General features: G+C 38.0%; 1 protein-coding gene across 1 annotated transcript; it reads right to left on the bottom strand.

Annotated features, from left to right (window-relative positions):
- Positions 1-1,985: 1,985 nt before the first annotated feature.
- Nkrf (NFKB repressing factor) lies at positions 1,986-17,496 on the bottom strand. The gene is made up of 3 exons (XM_026409080.2): positions 16,830-17,496; positions 6,229-6,359; positions 1,986-4,944 (listed from the first exon to the last, which is right to left on the bottom strand). Exons 1-3 carry the CDS (start codon positions 17,093-17,095, stop codon positions 2,984-2,986), a joined length of 2,358 nt encoding a protein of 785 aa, XP_026264865.1. The 5' UTR covers positions 17,096-17,496; the 3' UTR covers positions 1,986-2,983.
- Between the last annotated feature and the right edge of the window lie 426 nt (positions 17,497-17,922).

Raw genomic sequence — 17,922 nt, 5'->3', positions numbered from 1 at the left:
ATTAGTCTTTTATTTGGTGGATAGTTCAACATTTAATTAATTTGGTATCCTACTGTGGCTGGGTAGCCTAAATATTACATTTAGTCATATTATATATCTCCTGAAAAACACTATTCTCAACAATCTAATTCATGGGATAATCCTTTTAAAACCTTATAACAGAGCCAACAACCTGACCTCTCAAAACATATCTGTGGTCAAAGACACCATTACTACCCATTTGAATAATGTTAATTGCCTTTTTTTCCTCTTTTCAATTGTTAACACCATAGGCTGCCTGCATGTGAGAATTATAACAAAGTTAACTAAAAAACAGACTTGCAAGATCCCTTTATCAAACTGCAGTCATATTTAAACTTGTATTCCATTCTGCACCTGCTGGTGTGGGGAAGTAAATATAATGAAGAACCAAAGTTGTAATTAGAGTCCTTTATTTAGGACTCATTTCAAGCTTCAGGGGTTACTCATGGTGAAGTGAATGCACTGTATACTACTAAAAAAAGAACCCCAATGAAATGCATGATATTTCCATTCATTTTGCAATCAAAGGGGAGGGAGAAAAACAAAAAAAAAAGTAGATGTGAGACAGTGCTAAATATATAAAATGGAAAACAGTTCTTCAGTATAACATATTTAAGCTATCCAAATAAAACTGCTCATATACTGTACAGGCTTTATCAGCAAGGTTAGTGGGTTAAAAGTGACTGCTATTTCAACTAAAGGGATAAAATGGAACAGCAAGGTTGTCAGCAGCCCATTCTTGCCAACCCCATTTCTCAACATTATTTTATTCTCAAGCACAATTAAGTGACTTTGTTCTAATTTTGCATCAGTACCAAGGCTGATCTCAAAGTTAGGAAATCTGGCCCCTCTAAACCAGGAATGAAATTCATATATATTTGGCCTCATTACTTGGAAGGCTTAACTGTAACTGCATTAATCTTCTGATCTGTTAAGGCTCATCTAAAGAAATTTGATATATATGTAACATTTCCCTACCTTTTTTTCTCTAAAAAAAAAAAAATCATTTCTAGGAAGAAAAAAAGAGAAATCAAGTTTTCACATTTTTAAATGTCTTTTAGTTGGATACAACATTGTTAATTAATTTATTTATTTTTATGAGGTGCTGAGGATAGAGCCCAGGGCCTCGCCCATGCTAGGCAAGCACTCTACCACTGAGCCACAACCCCAGTCCCAAGTTTTCACATCTTGTAATTTACAAAGCTTCTCTTAGAGAATCAAATACAGGTTTTTCTAACTCACTAACTGAACTACAGCTTCCCAAGGTTGGCAAGAATCTTTTAGGTAAAAAAAAAAAAAAAAATCTACCAAGATTTTTAGCTTTTAGTTCCCTTTGCCACTGTTAAAATGTTAAATACCAAAATAAAATGCACACATCATTTCTCCTATCAACATTATGAAAGGAAGACAGTGAAGAAGCAAACATCATACACTGTTAAGTTACTGTGGGTACCTACAATTTAGATCCAGGTGTAAGTCTAATTCCTTTATATTTGATAATAGTCATTTAACTGAAGTCTCTTAGTGCAAAAAGTAAAAAATGGGAAAGCAAATTACTGTTTATTGTAGGCCAAATACATGTCAAGCACAGTGCTAAGTTTTAAGACTCTGTAAAATAACCTAATCATCCTCAATATCATCTCACTGGAGGTGTTTTTAACCATCAATATTCATCTGTGTTGTTATAGGTGAGGTTATAGTTGATGTATCTGAGATGCGAACACAAAAATCTCATAAAAAAGTGAACAGCTTATATTCTGGATGAAGCCAGCATGTCAATACATAGGAATGTGATGAGTGACTGATTCCTATCAGTTCCCATCTACTAAGTCATTACTTAGTTCATCCACAGGTGCTCTGGGGTTGAAATATTTTGTGCAAACACCACCTCCCTTCTCCAAAGACCCAAGGTGTCGTATTAGGCTGCTGCCCAGAAATAAGTGCACCACCATTTCGACCAACTTTGGCTCCTTTTTATTCAGGAAGCATACACTAATTCTTTTTATACATTTTTTTTTACATTCCAGAAATAAGCGAAAATAGCAGTTTTAAATATGTTACAAAGTTGGCTTTGGGGGCTTAATAAGCGTTTTGAGAGAGGGACCAGCCAACTGACCTTTCCATCAAAGCACCACTGTATCTTCAGTCGTTTACCAAGCTCTACCACAGATGTGGCTGCTTTGGATGTGTGGTACATCCAAACCGTGTGAAAGCTACAATGGAGAGTTGCTGTGAGTCTCTCTGCAAGGCACCAAGAACAAACAGTTCAAGCTTCCTTTCTTCAGTCTGGATCAAGGTTTTTGAACCTTTTTCAACTGCTCTCTCAAGTAGGGCTCTCTCAGCATGAAGACTAGAATTTGTTAAAATCCATATATCACAAGATACAGTAAATCACTTCCAATATTTTGGAAATCACATGATAGAAGTTATAAATAAATGAACACTAAAATTACTTTAAGAAAGTTTTACATCATTTAGTTGATAAGGACATTTACACATACAGCACAATTTACTATTAAACATTCTATAACTGGCTTCACACAAAGATGAAAATAGATAATACAAAATGATCTGACATTTCCAGTGTGTCTGGAATTAAACCTGTACTTTTACTGGAGTCAATATCGACTTTACATATTGTTGCAGATTGCTATGCTATGCCCATTAAAATGTGAATTTCTTTCTCAGGGTGAAATTCCATTTGGATGTGTGTTCTTGCTTGTATAAACTACTAAAATCCAAGGGACACAGCAATATCAAAGACACAAACAGTAACTGCACAATATCATCAGCTGGATTAAGCTACTACAAGTGGACAGAATTCTTCAGATTGCAATATCTAGTAAAGCACTATATGAACGAGATGAAACGTGTTAAGAATGAATACTCTGCAACAAGAACAAGTAGCATTTCTTTAATTCATAAAGCAGCCTCATTTGGCATTTAAAAAATGAGTAAGATGTTAATTTGCCTGAGGCATAACAAGCTCATAATGCCCCACTTGGCCTTCCTGTTTGAGCTGGTCTAGTAGGTCTTCCTTCCGTCTTTTTCTACCTACCACCAGGTACCTATCATGGCCCACCCCATGAGACTTACTCTTCAGGCCATACTTCTGAGCAATCTGATGTATTTGCTTCCGCTCATCATTAGTCAGCTCCGTCGAGAAGGTCAAGTCTGTGTGGCTCTCCGATCGAGCGTAGTTTCTGATGATCTGTTCGATATCTCTCTTGGCAATTTTATTGACCCTCTCTACATCAAGACCAAGCCCTTCCCGCTTATGCTGCTCTTTGACTGAAATAGGCTCCCTGATGCCCTCACCAGATTTACCTAAACCACCACCCGTCCAGCCCATCTTTCTCAGCAGCTGATTCCCTATGTTATCTTCCCGGATTTGTTGTTTGTAAGCCTCTTCTGCTGAGCGGCCCTGAATTTCATTTCTTGAAATCACGTCTTCCACAGTTCCTTTCTTCAAGTTGTTAATGACAGTTGGCTGGGTCTTTTTGAGGATTTTCACAGCTTCCCCAGCAGCTTCATATTTGACAGTTTTCTTCACCCCAACGGCTTCTGCAATGACTTCGCTCTCCAGGATCACCTTGCATTTCCAGCGGAGGCCTGTCATCCTTTCATAGACGTATTCGACCGTCATTCGGTTAAACTGCGCCGTGTCGTTCAACGTGCACACGGGATTTGAAGAATTCTCATAAACCACAAGATCCTTTATATCTTTCTTCTTTCCAGATCCTCTGGGTGAAGAGCCTGAATGGCACTGGGAACTTTTGACAGATGGGTAAGTGGGCTGTGTTTTTTGAAGAATTTTTAGAGCCTCATCAGCAGCTGCATGTTTACTTGTTTTCTTGGTTCCATAACCTTCAGCTAAGCAGTGGTCTTGCAAAAACACTCGACAACGCCATGTACGATTTGGCATCATCTCATATTTGTACTCAACTGACATCTTGTTGAATGAGGCAGAATTGTTAAGGATGCCAATGGCATCGTTTGCATTTTCTGTAATGACAAAATTGGTCCAGTGTTTGGCAGAATTAAAAATGGGCTGCCCGGAAGCATCTTTACCTAGCACCACCAGGTCTTCTGGTGGTTTCAGAGCTGGAGGAAATTCATATGAAAGCATGCCAATCTGACACACCACAAGGTCCTCTCCAATTGTGTGCTTGAATTTCCTCCTGACAACTCTAACCTCAATACGCTTCTGCAGGAGTTTTACAGCTAGCTCGGTAGCTCGATCCCTGGACCCATTCTTGCTGCCAGCATAACCTGTGGTTAGGTAGATATTTTGGCACCTAACTTCACATGCATAACCATCTGTTAGAAGTTTTTTATTTTTGGGGATATCAGCAGGAGGGATTTCTTTTAGAGGAGCATATATATACTCAGGATTTGTCTTACATGCTTGAATACAACGAGTTAACATGTATGTATAATTAATTTTATCAGATCCAGAAGTCATCTCTGGATTAGAAAGGTTCTTCCAGATAGTTGCTGTTAATTTTTCAATAAAATACTGCTTCTCAGCTACCACTGACTCAGGATATGTCTGGGAAGGTGAAGGTGAAGGCTCGGGAGCTGACTGAGAGTTTGCCTGCTGTGGTGTGCTGCTTGGGGCAGGGTTCCCACTGTCAAAATACATGTTGGTTGTTACAGGTTGGTCTTTTGTGAAAATAAATCCTGATGAATCACAATACTGAGAATTCCCATCTTGTACACTGAAAGAGTCTTGAGTATAATCTTGGTAGCTGTTTCTTGGCATGCTGGCAAAACGTGTTTGCTCATTTGCCTCTTTTGTTTGAGGGCCATAATGATCTTCCTGTCTTTCATCTTTTGAACTACTAGCTACAAAATGGACAGGCTCAAAACGAGGTCTCGCATGGAATTTGGAAGCGGCTTGCTTTTTAGGAGGATTTTGACCTATAGAATGAGTGAAATTTACAATTCATTAAAATGGGAATATTTCAAAAGAACAAAGCAGGAATATAGTACCAACCATTAATATGGTTGCAAGCTGCATTGTTGGTACAAGATATGTCCCATCATAAAAACTACAAGTCATTTGGGTGAAGGGACTTCTATCAATGTAAGATTCCACTGTAAGGAGGGATGCTCCCTGTCCTTCCATGTGTAAGGGAGGACTCTTGATAGGAAATATACCATTGAATCAAGTATGCAAGTCACCACCATGCATGACTGGTAGATGATTTTGCATCAAATAAGCTAAAAGTGAGATGTACTCCTCACCTCTACTAAAAAGTGAAGGGTTCTAGAAGGATGTTCTAGTACAACCTCTTACCACCCTGTGCCGAAAATCTCACTGAGGGACTGCAAATGGAACAGACAGCTCTAATGCAACAGAGATGATGACCAGAGGCATTGATAAAACCTTTCTCTTTTGTATCAGAGGTGAGTGAGTCTGTGATGGTGCCTTTTAAAATTGTGACCAAAAATCAGAGGAAAAAAATTATCAAAAAATTCCAAAGGTTTTCAACGTCAAAACTTTAGTTTTGCTGGGTGCAGTGGTGCATGCCTGTAATCCCAGCGGCTCAGGAGGTTGAAGCAGGAGGATTGCAAGTTCAAAGCAAGCCTCAGCAACTTAGTGAGGCCCTAAGCAACTTTGCAAGATCCTGTCTCAAAATTAAAAAATAAAAAGGCCTGAGGATGTGGCTCAATGGTAAAGTCCCTCTGGGTTCAATACCCAGTACAAAACAAAACAAAACTTTAGTTCTGACCTGTCTGCTCAACCATGTTTGCTGTATTTTATTTCTAGAACAAACAACAGCTAGAAACTAATGATTTATTGGGACCACCAAACTAAAAGCTATGGAAGAACTCTATTGAGGCCACATCAGACACCAGTACTTCCTCCTATAACAATGCTCAGTAGAGAGAGGGTCTCTCCTGGACCCATCCAAGAGGATTCAGTTACTGAGATGCTTAAATGATCACAGGATAAGGTTGTTCTATTTAGAGGGAGGTTCCATGGCATAGACTTCAAGGATAGCATTATAGCATAACTTTAGTATGCTTAATTTTCAGTTCTCTTTAGCATCCTTAAAAATTATACATAACTAAGTTGAAAATATTTTACCTATATGTCACAAACAATGTCATTTAAAACCTTATACCACACTCATATCATTTAAAAAAAAAAGCCACATTCTTTCTTCAAATCCCACCTTTCAGAAACAGTATACTCACCATCATATGTTGACAGGTGGCGTTTCTGACCTTTGGAAGGTTTGGACAGCATCAGATCATAGGAAGGCATCTCTCCAATATCAATACCTTCGGCCATTTGGAGAATTTTTTCCATCAAGCGTGGGCTGTACCTATTTAAGTTAATATACCCTAGAGTTAAAACAGGTAAGGATGTAGTTTCTAAAACTTTTTAAAAATATTTTTACTAGTGAATTATAATTATACATAATAGTGGGATTCATTCTGATATATACACAGAATATAATTTGTTCCATTTCAGTCCCCAGTACTTCCACTTCCCTCCCCTATTTCCTCCCCCTGTGCCCTTTCCTCTACTCTACTGGTCTTTTATTTATTTGTCATTTTAAAAATCGGTGCTTTATACATATACATAAAGGTGGAATTCACTGTGGTATATGGATGTAGTTTTTTAAAAAATCTTGTAAATGAGCCAGTCTTATCATTGCTCCCACAAAATTTTACTAATGGGGTATGTTGGCTATAAAACCAAAGAATCTTGTGTACAACCAGATATATGAAAAATTGTGCTCTATATATGTAATACGAATTATAATGCATTCTGCTGTCATATATAACAAATCACAATATTTTTTTTAAATCCTGAAATAATGTAATTTCAGTGAAAATCAGAGAATGCTTTAAATGAAATAAAAAATTTTTACTGTTAGGAAAAATAAAACAAAGAATCAGCTCTAAAATATTTACCTATCAAATGTAATGTTACTCATTAGGAATTAAGATTTTTTAGCATAAGACATATAAACATTAAACGGAGAAAGCTTACTCAAGATTTTTATCTGTAATCTGAATTGGAAATATCAGTATAAACTCATGATTTACTTTCCATTTCTTAAATGTATTATATGTAAGTTAATTATATTTATATATTTATAGAAGTATTAAGAGTGTTAAGAGATTGTGGTCATTGTTATTTCTCACTGAAAGAATCAGGGTTTTTAGAGAAATGGCTATTTCCAAGTCTGGGGCAGGAAATATCTAAGATGAGCCTGGGAGATCTTCTTGTGCTTCGAAACAAGGAAGCTATAAGAGACCACAGAGAGTTGTGTCAAATGGACCCAGAAGCCAATATGAATAGATTCCTGCTGGCAATGTGAGCCAACTTGAGTATCATAAGAACAATAACTGGGGCTGGGGATGTGGCTCAAGCGGTAGCACACGCTCGCCTAGCATGCGTGGGGCGCTGGGTTCGATCCTCAGCACCACATAAAAGTAAAATAAAGATGTTGTTGCCCACCGAAAACAAAAATAAATAAATAAATAAATATTAGAAGATTCTCTCTCTTAAAAAAAAAAAAAAAAAGAACAATAACTGACCAGGCACAGTGGGGCACACCTGTAATCCCAGCGATTCGGGAGGCTGAGGCAGGAGGATCGCAAGTTCGAGGCCAGCCTCAGCAACTTAGCAAGACCCTCAGCAACTTAGTGAGACCCTGTCTCAAAATAAAAAATTAAAAGGGCTGGGGATGAAGCTCAGTGGTAAAGTACCCTTGGGTTCAATCCCCAATTCAAGGGGAAAAAAAGTAACAATAATTGGAATGGATTAAAATACATCAGATACACTGGAAATCTACTAAGTTCATAATACTTACAAACCCATTATTGGTCACCTTTTGAGGATGGAAGGAATCAAGTCATTATTCTGCAAACAAGTAAATATTAAAGGAAGAAAGCAAGCATTTATCCTGCATTTTCCTATACAAACCATATCTCAAAACAACCAAAGAGTTGAGGAAAATCTCTTTTATAGAAGTATTCCAGCTAATAAACAAAGGGAATGACAAACTACTACCATTTTGCAAGTCATAATAAAATAATAAATGATCATCAATGGCTACTAAATGTATTGATGAAAAGTTGATGAGGAAGAACCCAGAAAAAGACCCACACAAACATTCTAAAACTAATGACTGACAAAGGTACCAAAGCAATTTAATGGAGGAAGGATAGCCTTAGCCACTTATGATGCTGGAACGAGTGGGTATCTGTAGGCAAAAACAAAACAAAATAAACAAACCCTCACATCTTATGCAAAGTTAACTTAAAATGCATCACGGACTTATATGTGAACTATAAAACTTTTATAAAACATAAGAGAAAATCTTCATATCTATGGCTAGGCAAGCAGTTCTTAGAGCTGACTCTAAAAGCATTATTTATAAAAAGGAAATAGTGGTAAAATGGATCTTAACAGAACTTAAAACCTTTGCTCTCTTTCTGACAGGCTCTGTAAAAAGACTAACTACAAACTGGGAGAAAATATTTGTAAACCACACACTTGACAACAATCTGGTTTCCTCAAAACTTGACAAAAATAAATATTGAAATGAACAAAAGACATTAACAGAACATTTCAACCAAAGAGTATAGACAGATTGAAAACAAACATATGAAACAATGTTGAACATGATTAGCCACTGGAAAAATGCAATTGAGAACCATAATATCAATTGGAATGATCAAAATGAAAGTGACAACACCAAATGCTGGCAAAGATGCAGAGAAATCAGATCCCTCAGATAACTGCCAGTAGAAATGTAAAATGGATAGTCACTCTGGAAAATAATTTAGAAGTTTCATATAAAATTAAACATCAATTACCACACCACCTAGGAATTGCACTGTTGGACATTTATTTCACAGAAATAAAAACATACATTCACACAGAAACCTGTATATGAATGTTCACAATAGCTTTATTAGTAACCAGTCTAACTGATGTCCTTCAATAGGTAAATGGTTACATTTTGATAAAGACACACAGTGGAACACTACTCAGCAACAAAAAAAATATATAATATATGCAACAGGGTATATATAGAGAGGGAGATGGATGTGATTATAACAAGACAACTCTGGAGATCCTTGTGGTGTTGGGAATATTCAGTATCTTGACTGTAGAGGTGGATACAAAAGCCTACACATGGGTTAGAGGTGTAGTTCAGGGGTAGAGCACTTGCCTAGTATGCACAAGACCCTGGGTTCCATCCCCAACATCACATACACACACACACACACACACAAAATCAACAACAAAGAACACACCTAAAACTTACACATGATAAATTGAATAGAACTAAATACATGCATATACTAATAAATCTCAGGGAGTGTGAGTAGGATCAGTTGATTATGACAATGTCATTATCCTAGCTGTGATATTACACAACAATTTTGCAAAAGGTTATCCCTGGGGGAAACTGGGTAAACAGTACTTGGCATTACACAGTCAGTATGATTCTACATCATGTACAACCAAAAGAATGAGAAGTCATACTCCATGTATGTATGATGTGTCAAAATGCATTCTACTGTCATGTATAACTAATTAGAACAAATTTTTAAATTTCTAAAAAAAGTACTGGGTATCTCTATATTATTTCTTATAATTGCATACAAATCTACAATTATGTCAATAAAAATTTGATGTTGTTTGGGCTGGGGATGTGGCTCAAGCGGTAGCGTGCTTGCCTGGCATGCATGAGGCCTGGGATCAATCCTCAGCACCACATACAAACAAAGATGTTGTGTCCACCAAAAACTAAAAAATAAATATTAAAAATTCTCTCTCTCTCTCTAAAAATAAAAATATTTAAAAAAAATTGATGTTGGAAAGTTGGAAAAAAATCATTTTAATATCACTAATAGGGGGCTGGGGTTGTGGCTCAGTGGTAGAGCATTTGCCTAGTATGTGTGAGGCACTGGATTTGATTCTCAGCATTGCATACAAATAAATAAATAAAATAAAGGTCCATCAGCAACTGAAAAAAAACATACATATATATCACTAATGGGACAATCAAAAATGTGCTCCCTGATATGAAACTCTGTGTGTGTGTGTGTGTGTGTGTGTGTGTAGTACTAGGGATTGAATACAGGGGCTCTCTATCAGTTTAGCTGTACCCCCAGCCCTTTTAAAAATTGTATTTGGAGACAGGATCTCATTAAGTTGTCCATGTTGGCCTCCAACTTACCATCCTCCTGCCTCAGCCACCCAAGTATCTGGAATTATAGGCATGTGTCATTACACCTGCCTCCTAGCACTATTTATAAAGTACTCTTGCCCTCCAAATAATTGAAACTAAACTTAATCAGATCCCTAACTCCCAGAAAAATGTTTACCACCACCATCAATATAACTAGCAAAATCCAGAATAAGGGAACACTTCATAACAACCTAAATTCTTCAAGTAAATAGTATAAAAATAAACTGAGGGAGAAATGATTATAGGTTAAGAAAATACATGAATCAAATACACCAGTAGTCCTTAGTTGGATCATGAATCAAACTGTAAAAGATATTTCAGATAAATGAGGCAATAGATGATTTTAAAGAAATTACTGTTAATTCTGGTGAGTATGAATAATGGTACTTTGATTCTATATTTAAAAAGCTTACCTAATACAGATACATACTGAAATATTTACAGGTGAAATGATATCAGGACTTTTGAGATATACTTCAGATTATCGCCCACAAAAAAGTAGGGGGAAGATAGATGAAATAAGGATAGAATGAATGACAAAGCAGTTCATCATGGCTCACTGATGGGTATGTGGGGATTCATTAAAGTCTTCTCTACTTTTGTATGTGTCTCAAATTTACCATAATAAAAAAGTTTTAAATATACAATTCTAAAGACAGTTCCTTGTGAAGTAGCTTGGTTTTCTGACAATATCATTTTATAGCAGAGAAACACAACCATGGGCTCAAGTGAAATTTTTGTTATCATGGGTACCAAAAAAGAGATTCCTGGCAGCATTTGAGAAGAAAGTTCTGAAAATTAATAACTGTCATAGCTTTAGATGGGCAAGTAACATTTGTTGAGGTAGAGGTTTTTTTGTTTGTCTGTTGGTGCTGGGAATCTAACTCAGGGCCTTGAGAATTCTAGGCAAGAACTCTACACTGAGACACATCCCCAATCAAAGAGTGGTGTTTTTGAAAGAGTGTAACACTTTCCATTTTCAGCACAATAGTTCCAAACCCATCAGCTGTCTTTCCCCACAAAGTACAAGTCAAGATATGGTGGCCTTTGTGGACAGATTACTAGAAATTAGTTGAATTATAACTGTACTTCCTACTGATAACTGCTGCTGGTAACATCAGTATTTAAATATCAACAGCAATTTTATTTTTATTTCTTATTATCTGAACATCATAAAGTATAGTCTAAAACACCATACATTCCCATTCAGATGTGGGAGTCCAATTGCCAAGGTATGCAATGAAAATAAGACTTTGAAAATGTGATGAAGGCTGTATCGCTTCTCGGCCTTTTGGCTAAGATCAAGTGTGAAAATGTGATGAAGACTGAAACTCTTAAAACCGATAATCTCATACTGCTACCAAAACTGGTAGTACATCCAAGCCACTCACCTTGAATTCCAGTTAAAATTCTCCAGGCCTTCAATTAGAACTTGAATATCCAAGTATGGTGTGTAACTGAAAATGGTATCCTTGTCATACAGTGCACATGAGCAATGCATTTGGGGATTGCTCTATTCACACTTTTCTCTCAAGCTTCTTCCAGCACTGGTAATTATTCTACCTACTTATTATTCCCTATTCATTAAAATTATCACAAAATTCAACATTTCTCGTAGGCTATAAAAAAAATAAGACTTCACGTAGGTTGCCAACACAGTCAGATTCTCTGTTCTTTACTAGGAAATAATGATACCAAAGAAGCCTGGATAGCTTGAATAAGAATGAAAAGATCATACAGTATCTAACACGTGACTATTCAAAGAATAACGCAAATATTAAGTTAGATTCTTTAAGACGACCACTAGGATTTCATAGTGTATTAGAAATTACATCTTTATTCCAAAAATTTTAGAAAATCCTCCAAGAAAAGTACCTATGATCCCAACCCTAATACCTTTGATAACATTTTGGGGTTTATTTTTGTTTCTTTTCTGTATTTTCCATACCCTTTCCAATCACTAACTGATCATCATCTATGTTGATTTGCAACCTGGTGGGGTTTTTGTTCTTAATCTACTATATCATAAGCTGCTTCTTCATATCACTACCATGTGAATTTATTTTGTTTTTGCAGTGTTGGAGATTCAACTCAAGGACTTGGGCATGCTATGCAAGTGCTCCACCACCGAGATACAGCCCCACCCCACTACCACATGAGTTTTAAAGGCTATAGGGTATTCTATATTATGAAATATGATGTAAATTGGGGCTGGAGTTGTAGCTCAGTGATAAAGTGCTTGCCTAGCATGTGCAAGGCACTGGGTTTGCTTCTCAGCACTGCATATAAATAAATAAAAGAAAGGTCCATCAACAACTTAAAAAAAAAAGAAAGAAATATATAATGTAAATAATCATTAAGAAAAGTTTAATGAAAGGCTGGGGTTGTGGCTCACTGATAGAGTGCTTGCCAAGCACATGTAAGGCCTGGGTTCGATTCTCAGCACCGCATATAAATAAATAAATAAAATAAAGGTCTATTGACAACTAAAAAAGAAAAACAATTTTAAAACAAGAAAAGTTTAATGTAGTAATTCTAAGACTCATGCATATTGTGTATTTATATATGTTAGATTACCCATTTGGTTGTAAGAACTTAAAAGAAAATCAAAGAACCTCAATAGGTCTTATGGTTCTCACAGGAAGCTTATAATATACCAAGGTTTTGGAAGTCAGGACGCTATTTAATTGTCTAGCATACAAAAAGATGATTTCTAGTGGACAGAAACACCTGTCTTCATGAATCTTATATCAAGATATATATATATATATATATATAATATATAAAATATATATACACATATATGTACACATGGCTACAAGAACTAAACCATTATAATTTATACAATGACACCTGTAATTTAATATTCAGTAACAGATACTTATGACTGATAAATCTTTCAAGTGCTTCCATTCCCGCTTCATTAGCTGGCGATTTACGTATTCTACCTGCTATGTGCAAAGTTAGTTTTATAACATAAGTCCAGCTGATATGTACCTTCCAAAAACCAGTCTCATTCTATATCAATGATGAAAAAAAAAAGAAACAAATAATCAAGGGGGCAAATTTGGTTTCATTCTAAGACATATTCATTAATTAATGTTTCATCAAAGATGAACAGGCCAGGATTCTGCTTCTAGTCCTATTGATCAAGAAAGGTTGGAAAACTGAATGTTCCAGGTAACCAAGCATTCTGCTCTATTAAATATACATATATAAAGCTGAGAGTGTGGCTCAGTGGTAGAACACTTGCCTAGCATACATGAGGCCCTGGGCTGGATCCCCAGCGCTGTGAAATAAACAAACAAATAAATATTATCTACAATTTATAAATAAAAATTACACAGATTTGTAGGCATTTATATGAAAATTATTCAAGGGTTGTATATGTAATTAATTAGAAGACTGTACCAATTTTTCATTAGCCACAAGACATTATCTTAAATATTGCTTGCAGAAAAAAATCTTAATGTAATATGTATAAAATTATCTTTTTACTTTGTACTTAATTCAGTTCAGTCAGTAGAAGGACTGCCATAACATTATCAATTAGTTTAATTGAAAAGTAATGTTTGCATTACCTGATAATTAAAATATAGAAGAAAGGAAAGGGCACCTACAATCTCAACTACTGATACCTTTGACACAGATTTTGGGTTTGATTTTTTAAATTCCTTTTGTGTTGTTTGCTTTCATGAAGCAGACAAACAAGAAAAGAGAAAAAATTTCAGCTATTTGAGCTTCCTGGTTGCCTAGACAACAAGGGAAAATGTTTAAAAGCAGACTGGAAAACACTGCTTTATTTTATCCTATAAAGCAGTGTTGCTGGGTCTCTGGATCAGCAACATCAGCTTCACCTCTGGGGACTTGTTAGAAATGCAAATTCTTGGGTCCCCTCCTCAACCCTATTGAATCCCTGGGGTAAAAGCCCCCAGCAACCTGTGGTTTAACTGCCCTAACAGGTGATTTTGACATACTTAAATGTGAAAAGCACAATTACAGAGTCAAGAAGATATTCAAACTTATTCCATGGAAACTGCCACTATCACCAAAAGGAATGAAATATGGGCTGCCTCCCTGCAAATCTGTGCTTCTCCTCTCTTGGTCTTATGATGAAGGATTTTTCAAAGTTATCCTTAAATTATAACAATTTCAATCCCAATTCAAATGAACACAAATAGTTCTGCCAAAGGAGAAAAAGGGCAAAGGGTTCCTATTTTGCTACTCTTCGTCATCTCTTCTAGATGTTAAATCACGAGCCTTGAATAACAAATTAACAACTGAAGCTTAGAAAGGATTATGTCACTATGTATTCTGCAGTCAGTTCATTTGAGAGAAAAGAAGAGTATTCTGTCGCAGAAAATAGGAGCTTCACCTACATCAACAAGTACTAGAATATAGATTTTACCCACCTGAAGACAAGATCTAATATAAAGCCTGGCTATTGCACTGGGTCCTTGGCTTCCAAGATTCTCTATTGGCCCTTCCCTTTCATCTATATCTAAAGTTATCAGATACAATGCAAATATTGCTTTTCAATTAAGCTATTTGATAATGCTATGGTAATTATTCTACTGACTGAACTGACATAACTACAACCTAACATGAGTTTATATATACTATATGCAGATGCACACACAAAACATCCTTGGATGTTTGAGCTTTTGATGCCAACAACCACTGGCTTGGTTTGTTAATGCCCAGGTTATGTATAAGGCTGCTGTTCTTGGAATAAAATCCTGAAATAAATGATATGGCTTATGTTAGTTACTTGGTTTCATCTCTGGTCCATCGTTCCCAAATATGACAGCTATTTCCCAGTGGAAAGAGTATCATACTGGACATCAGAATATTACCAACTGTGGGACCTTAGAAAAGTCACTTTACTTCTTGGCCTCCATCAATTGAGCTGTAAAAATGAGACAACACCTAACTGCCAAAGTTGTTGTTAAATGAAATAAATATTTAAAATGTGTTGTACATTACAAAGCTGTATACATCCATTCACTCCTCACACAATTATTGAACACCTTTTATGTAGCAGGCATTTTTCTAGGAATATTCTCATTTGTATAAGATGAAATTGTGAATAAGAAAGCAAAATCTCTTTCCCCTCAAAAGCTTACCTTCCAGTGGGAAAGTAAGCTTTATAATTAACCCAAAGAATGATTATTCTCCTTCCCTACTTAAATTTTTTTAAGGATCCAAATTACCCAAGTCTTCTGTGATATTGAGGATTATATAGTAATTATACGATTATAAGGAAACTTTTCAAATGCAAGAACAACACTGTTCAAGGGTTCAAGGTGAAGGTCAATTGGGTTTATCTTACTTGCTTAATTACCAAGGTTTCCCAGTAGTAACCAGTTCCTCCAGTGAATAATCATTATCTCTGGAGGTAGAAATTGAGATGGAAAACATAAATTTCTGTGATAAGAGCAAGGTATCATAGTTGAATGTCATGTTCAACAATCTTATTTTCAGCATATTTTATAGTCATTCCTAGAACTGAATTGGCTCTAATCATTTTCCAGAATTTCTCATCCTTCCTAATAAAAAATTGATTTTTAGGAAAGAATGTCAAAATAAGCATATTCCCAAGTCTATCAAAGGAATGGTTAGTCAAGTATAAGGCTAATTTGGGGGTTCTGAAGGACAGAGGTCGAAATAGCCTGTTTCCAAGGAAGAAAAAAAAACTGCGTTGTAACCATACTGCAGTCTCCATTGAATGCAAAGAGCTATCAAAGAGGCCTGTTCAGAAGCCACCAGGTACTGCGCAAGAAGAAATACATAGACACGCAAACAGCCCTAAAACCTCATCCAGAAGCCAAATATTAATCCTTCTTATCATACCTAAAGTAAAAGAGGGCAATCAATTTTTACAGCAGATATATCCATTTCTTTGTTTGAGTCCAGACACATTATGCGCAAATCTACAAGCAAGGCTGACACTGCGTCTCAGAGACCTAACACATACCGCCTCCCCAGAAGACAGTAAAACCCAGGTGGGGGACTGCAAGTAGAGGGGGGGTATCTAATGGAGATGGAAGAAGAGAGTGGTCAGGAGGAGACCAGGATTAGAACCGCAGGGTCTTCTACCCTCCCCCCCCCCCCCGCAGACCCATCGAATATTCTCTGCGGATACCGCATCCTTGGAAGGTCCTACGCAGGTCCTAGGTTCTGCTATTCATCACTTCCCACGTCCTCCAAAACCATCATCAACCACAACGACCACTTCTCAATAATATCCCTCTAGACGCAGCATTATCTTCATGCCATCCCTGGTCCTGGAGGGGTTGCTGATCTCTGCACCCCCTGTTAGGTCATTCCCTGCCACCACAGTAGCCCACCCCACCCCCAGACCAATAATTAAGCCTCTGATATCCTCCCGCACCTCTCTCCAACCTCCAAACCATCAACCGCATCCCGCCCTATCTCACCATCACCGATTCTCCACCACCACCGCTGACCCTAACCCAACCTCCATCACCAATCTCACCTCGTCCTTAATCCAACCCTCATCACCCACTTCGTACTCGTTCTGGTCCCTAACCCAATCTCCCACACCTTTCTCACCTGCAGCCCAAGAAAACGTGGTTGGTCCAGGCAGCAGAAAGCGCGAGGAGCTGGTCGAGGGCAGCCCCAGGATAGCTATGCAGGTGCCGACAGATGAAGCTACGCCGCAGAGCCCACTGCCAGTCACTTTCGTGGCTATAGCGCCACTGCTCTAGCACTGGCTCAGGCGGGGGCGGCGGGAGGGGCGGCAGCGGCGGCGGCGGGAGGGGGGGCAGCGGCGGCGGCGACAGGAAGTCGCCCCCCAACAGCAGACGTCCTCCAGCCATCTTCTCCGCCTCCAAGCAGAGACCCTAGGGACGCACCCGCTCACTGCTCGCGAGCTAGCTAGCCCACAAGAACGGGGGATTGGTGGGAGGAGCGGGTGAGAAGGGGAGCGTTCAGGCAGGAAGAACAACTCTATGGGGACTGGAATGTGTGCGTGGGGGGTAACGTTAAAAAGAAAAGGGGAGCACGAGCTCACGTCCCGACGCCGGGCGCACGCCAGCTGCACTCCAACTCGTGGAGCAGGAGAATTACCTCCGCACTCACACGCGCACTGTGGAGGCCAAGTCAGTCCGAGTGCTCCGCACCTTCTTGGACCCCCGCACTAAGCGAGGAGTGGAAAAATAATAAAAACGACACCAGCACGTTCTGCTCCCCTCCTCTGAGTTCTAGCCTACCTACCCGCGTGCCGCCCCGGGGTTGTGAGGCCAGTGCGCAGGCGCTGCGGCTGTTCCCTAACTTCGAAATCTCGCTGCAGAATCTCGCGCGACGTACTTTTTTACCCTTCCTATGACGACTATGGGCCTTTGACGCACCGTGGTGACTAGAGGGCGGGGACTCCTGGATGGGAGTTAAGAAGGTTCTCTGAGGTTGGAGAATCTAGTTCCATTAAGTCCCTGGAAGGTGCCCTCAGGTAATTGTTGGTAATAATAGCTCATCTGACGCTTTCCTCCTGGATTTCTAGCGTTAATTTAGGCTTGGAATGGATTTTACACTTTTTTTTTAACGTTAGCGCTTCAAAGGACCTTTTCTTTAGGTGATAGAGTGAAAAATCTCTGTGCGTCATACATCATTAACTTTGTGAAAAGGTAGTAAAAATGAAACACTTGCA

This window comes from Urocitellus parryii, chromosome X (assembly GCF_045843805.1).
Source record: "Urocitellus parryii isolate mUroPar1 chromosome X, mUroPar1.hap1, whole genome shotgun sequence".
Classification (NCBI taxonomy): domain Eukaryota; kingdom Metazoa; phylum Chordata; class Mammalia; order Rodentia; family Sciuridae; genus Urocitellus; species Urocitellus parryii.
Note: the sequence above shows the minus strand (reverse complement) of the source record. Positions and strands in the feature narration are given on the sequence as shown.

What these genes read in the sequence shown, in the direction of transcription:
- Nkrf (XM_026409080.2), bottom strand. Translation starts at nt 17,095, where the DNA reads ATGGCTGGAGGACGTCTGCTGTTGGGGGGCGACTTCCTGTCGCCGCCG. An exon ending in CACGTTTTCTTGGGCTGCAG is followed by an intron (nt 6,360 to 16,829) that starts GTGAGAAAGGTG and finishes TAACTTAAATAG; the next exon opens with GTACAGCCCACGCTTGATGG. An exon ending in CCACCTGTCAACATATGATG is followed by an intron (nt 4,945 to 6,228) that starts GTGAGTATACTG and finishes CTCATTCTATAG; the next exon opens with GTCAAAATCCTCCTAAAAAG.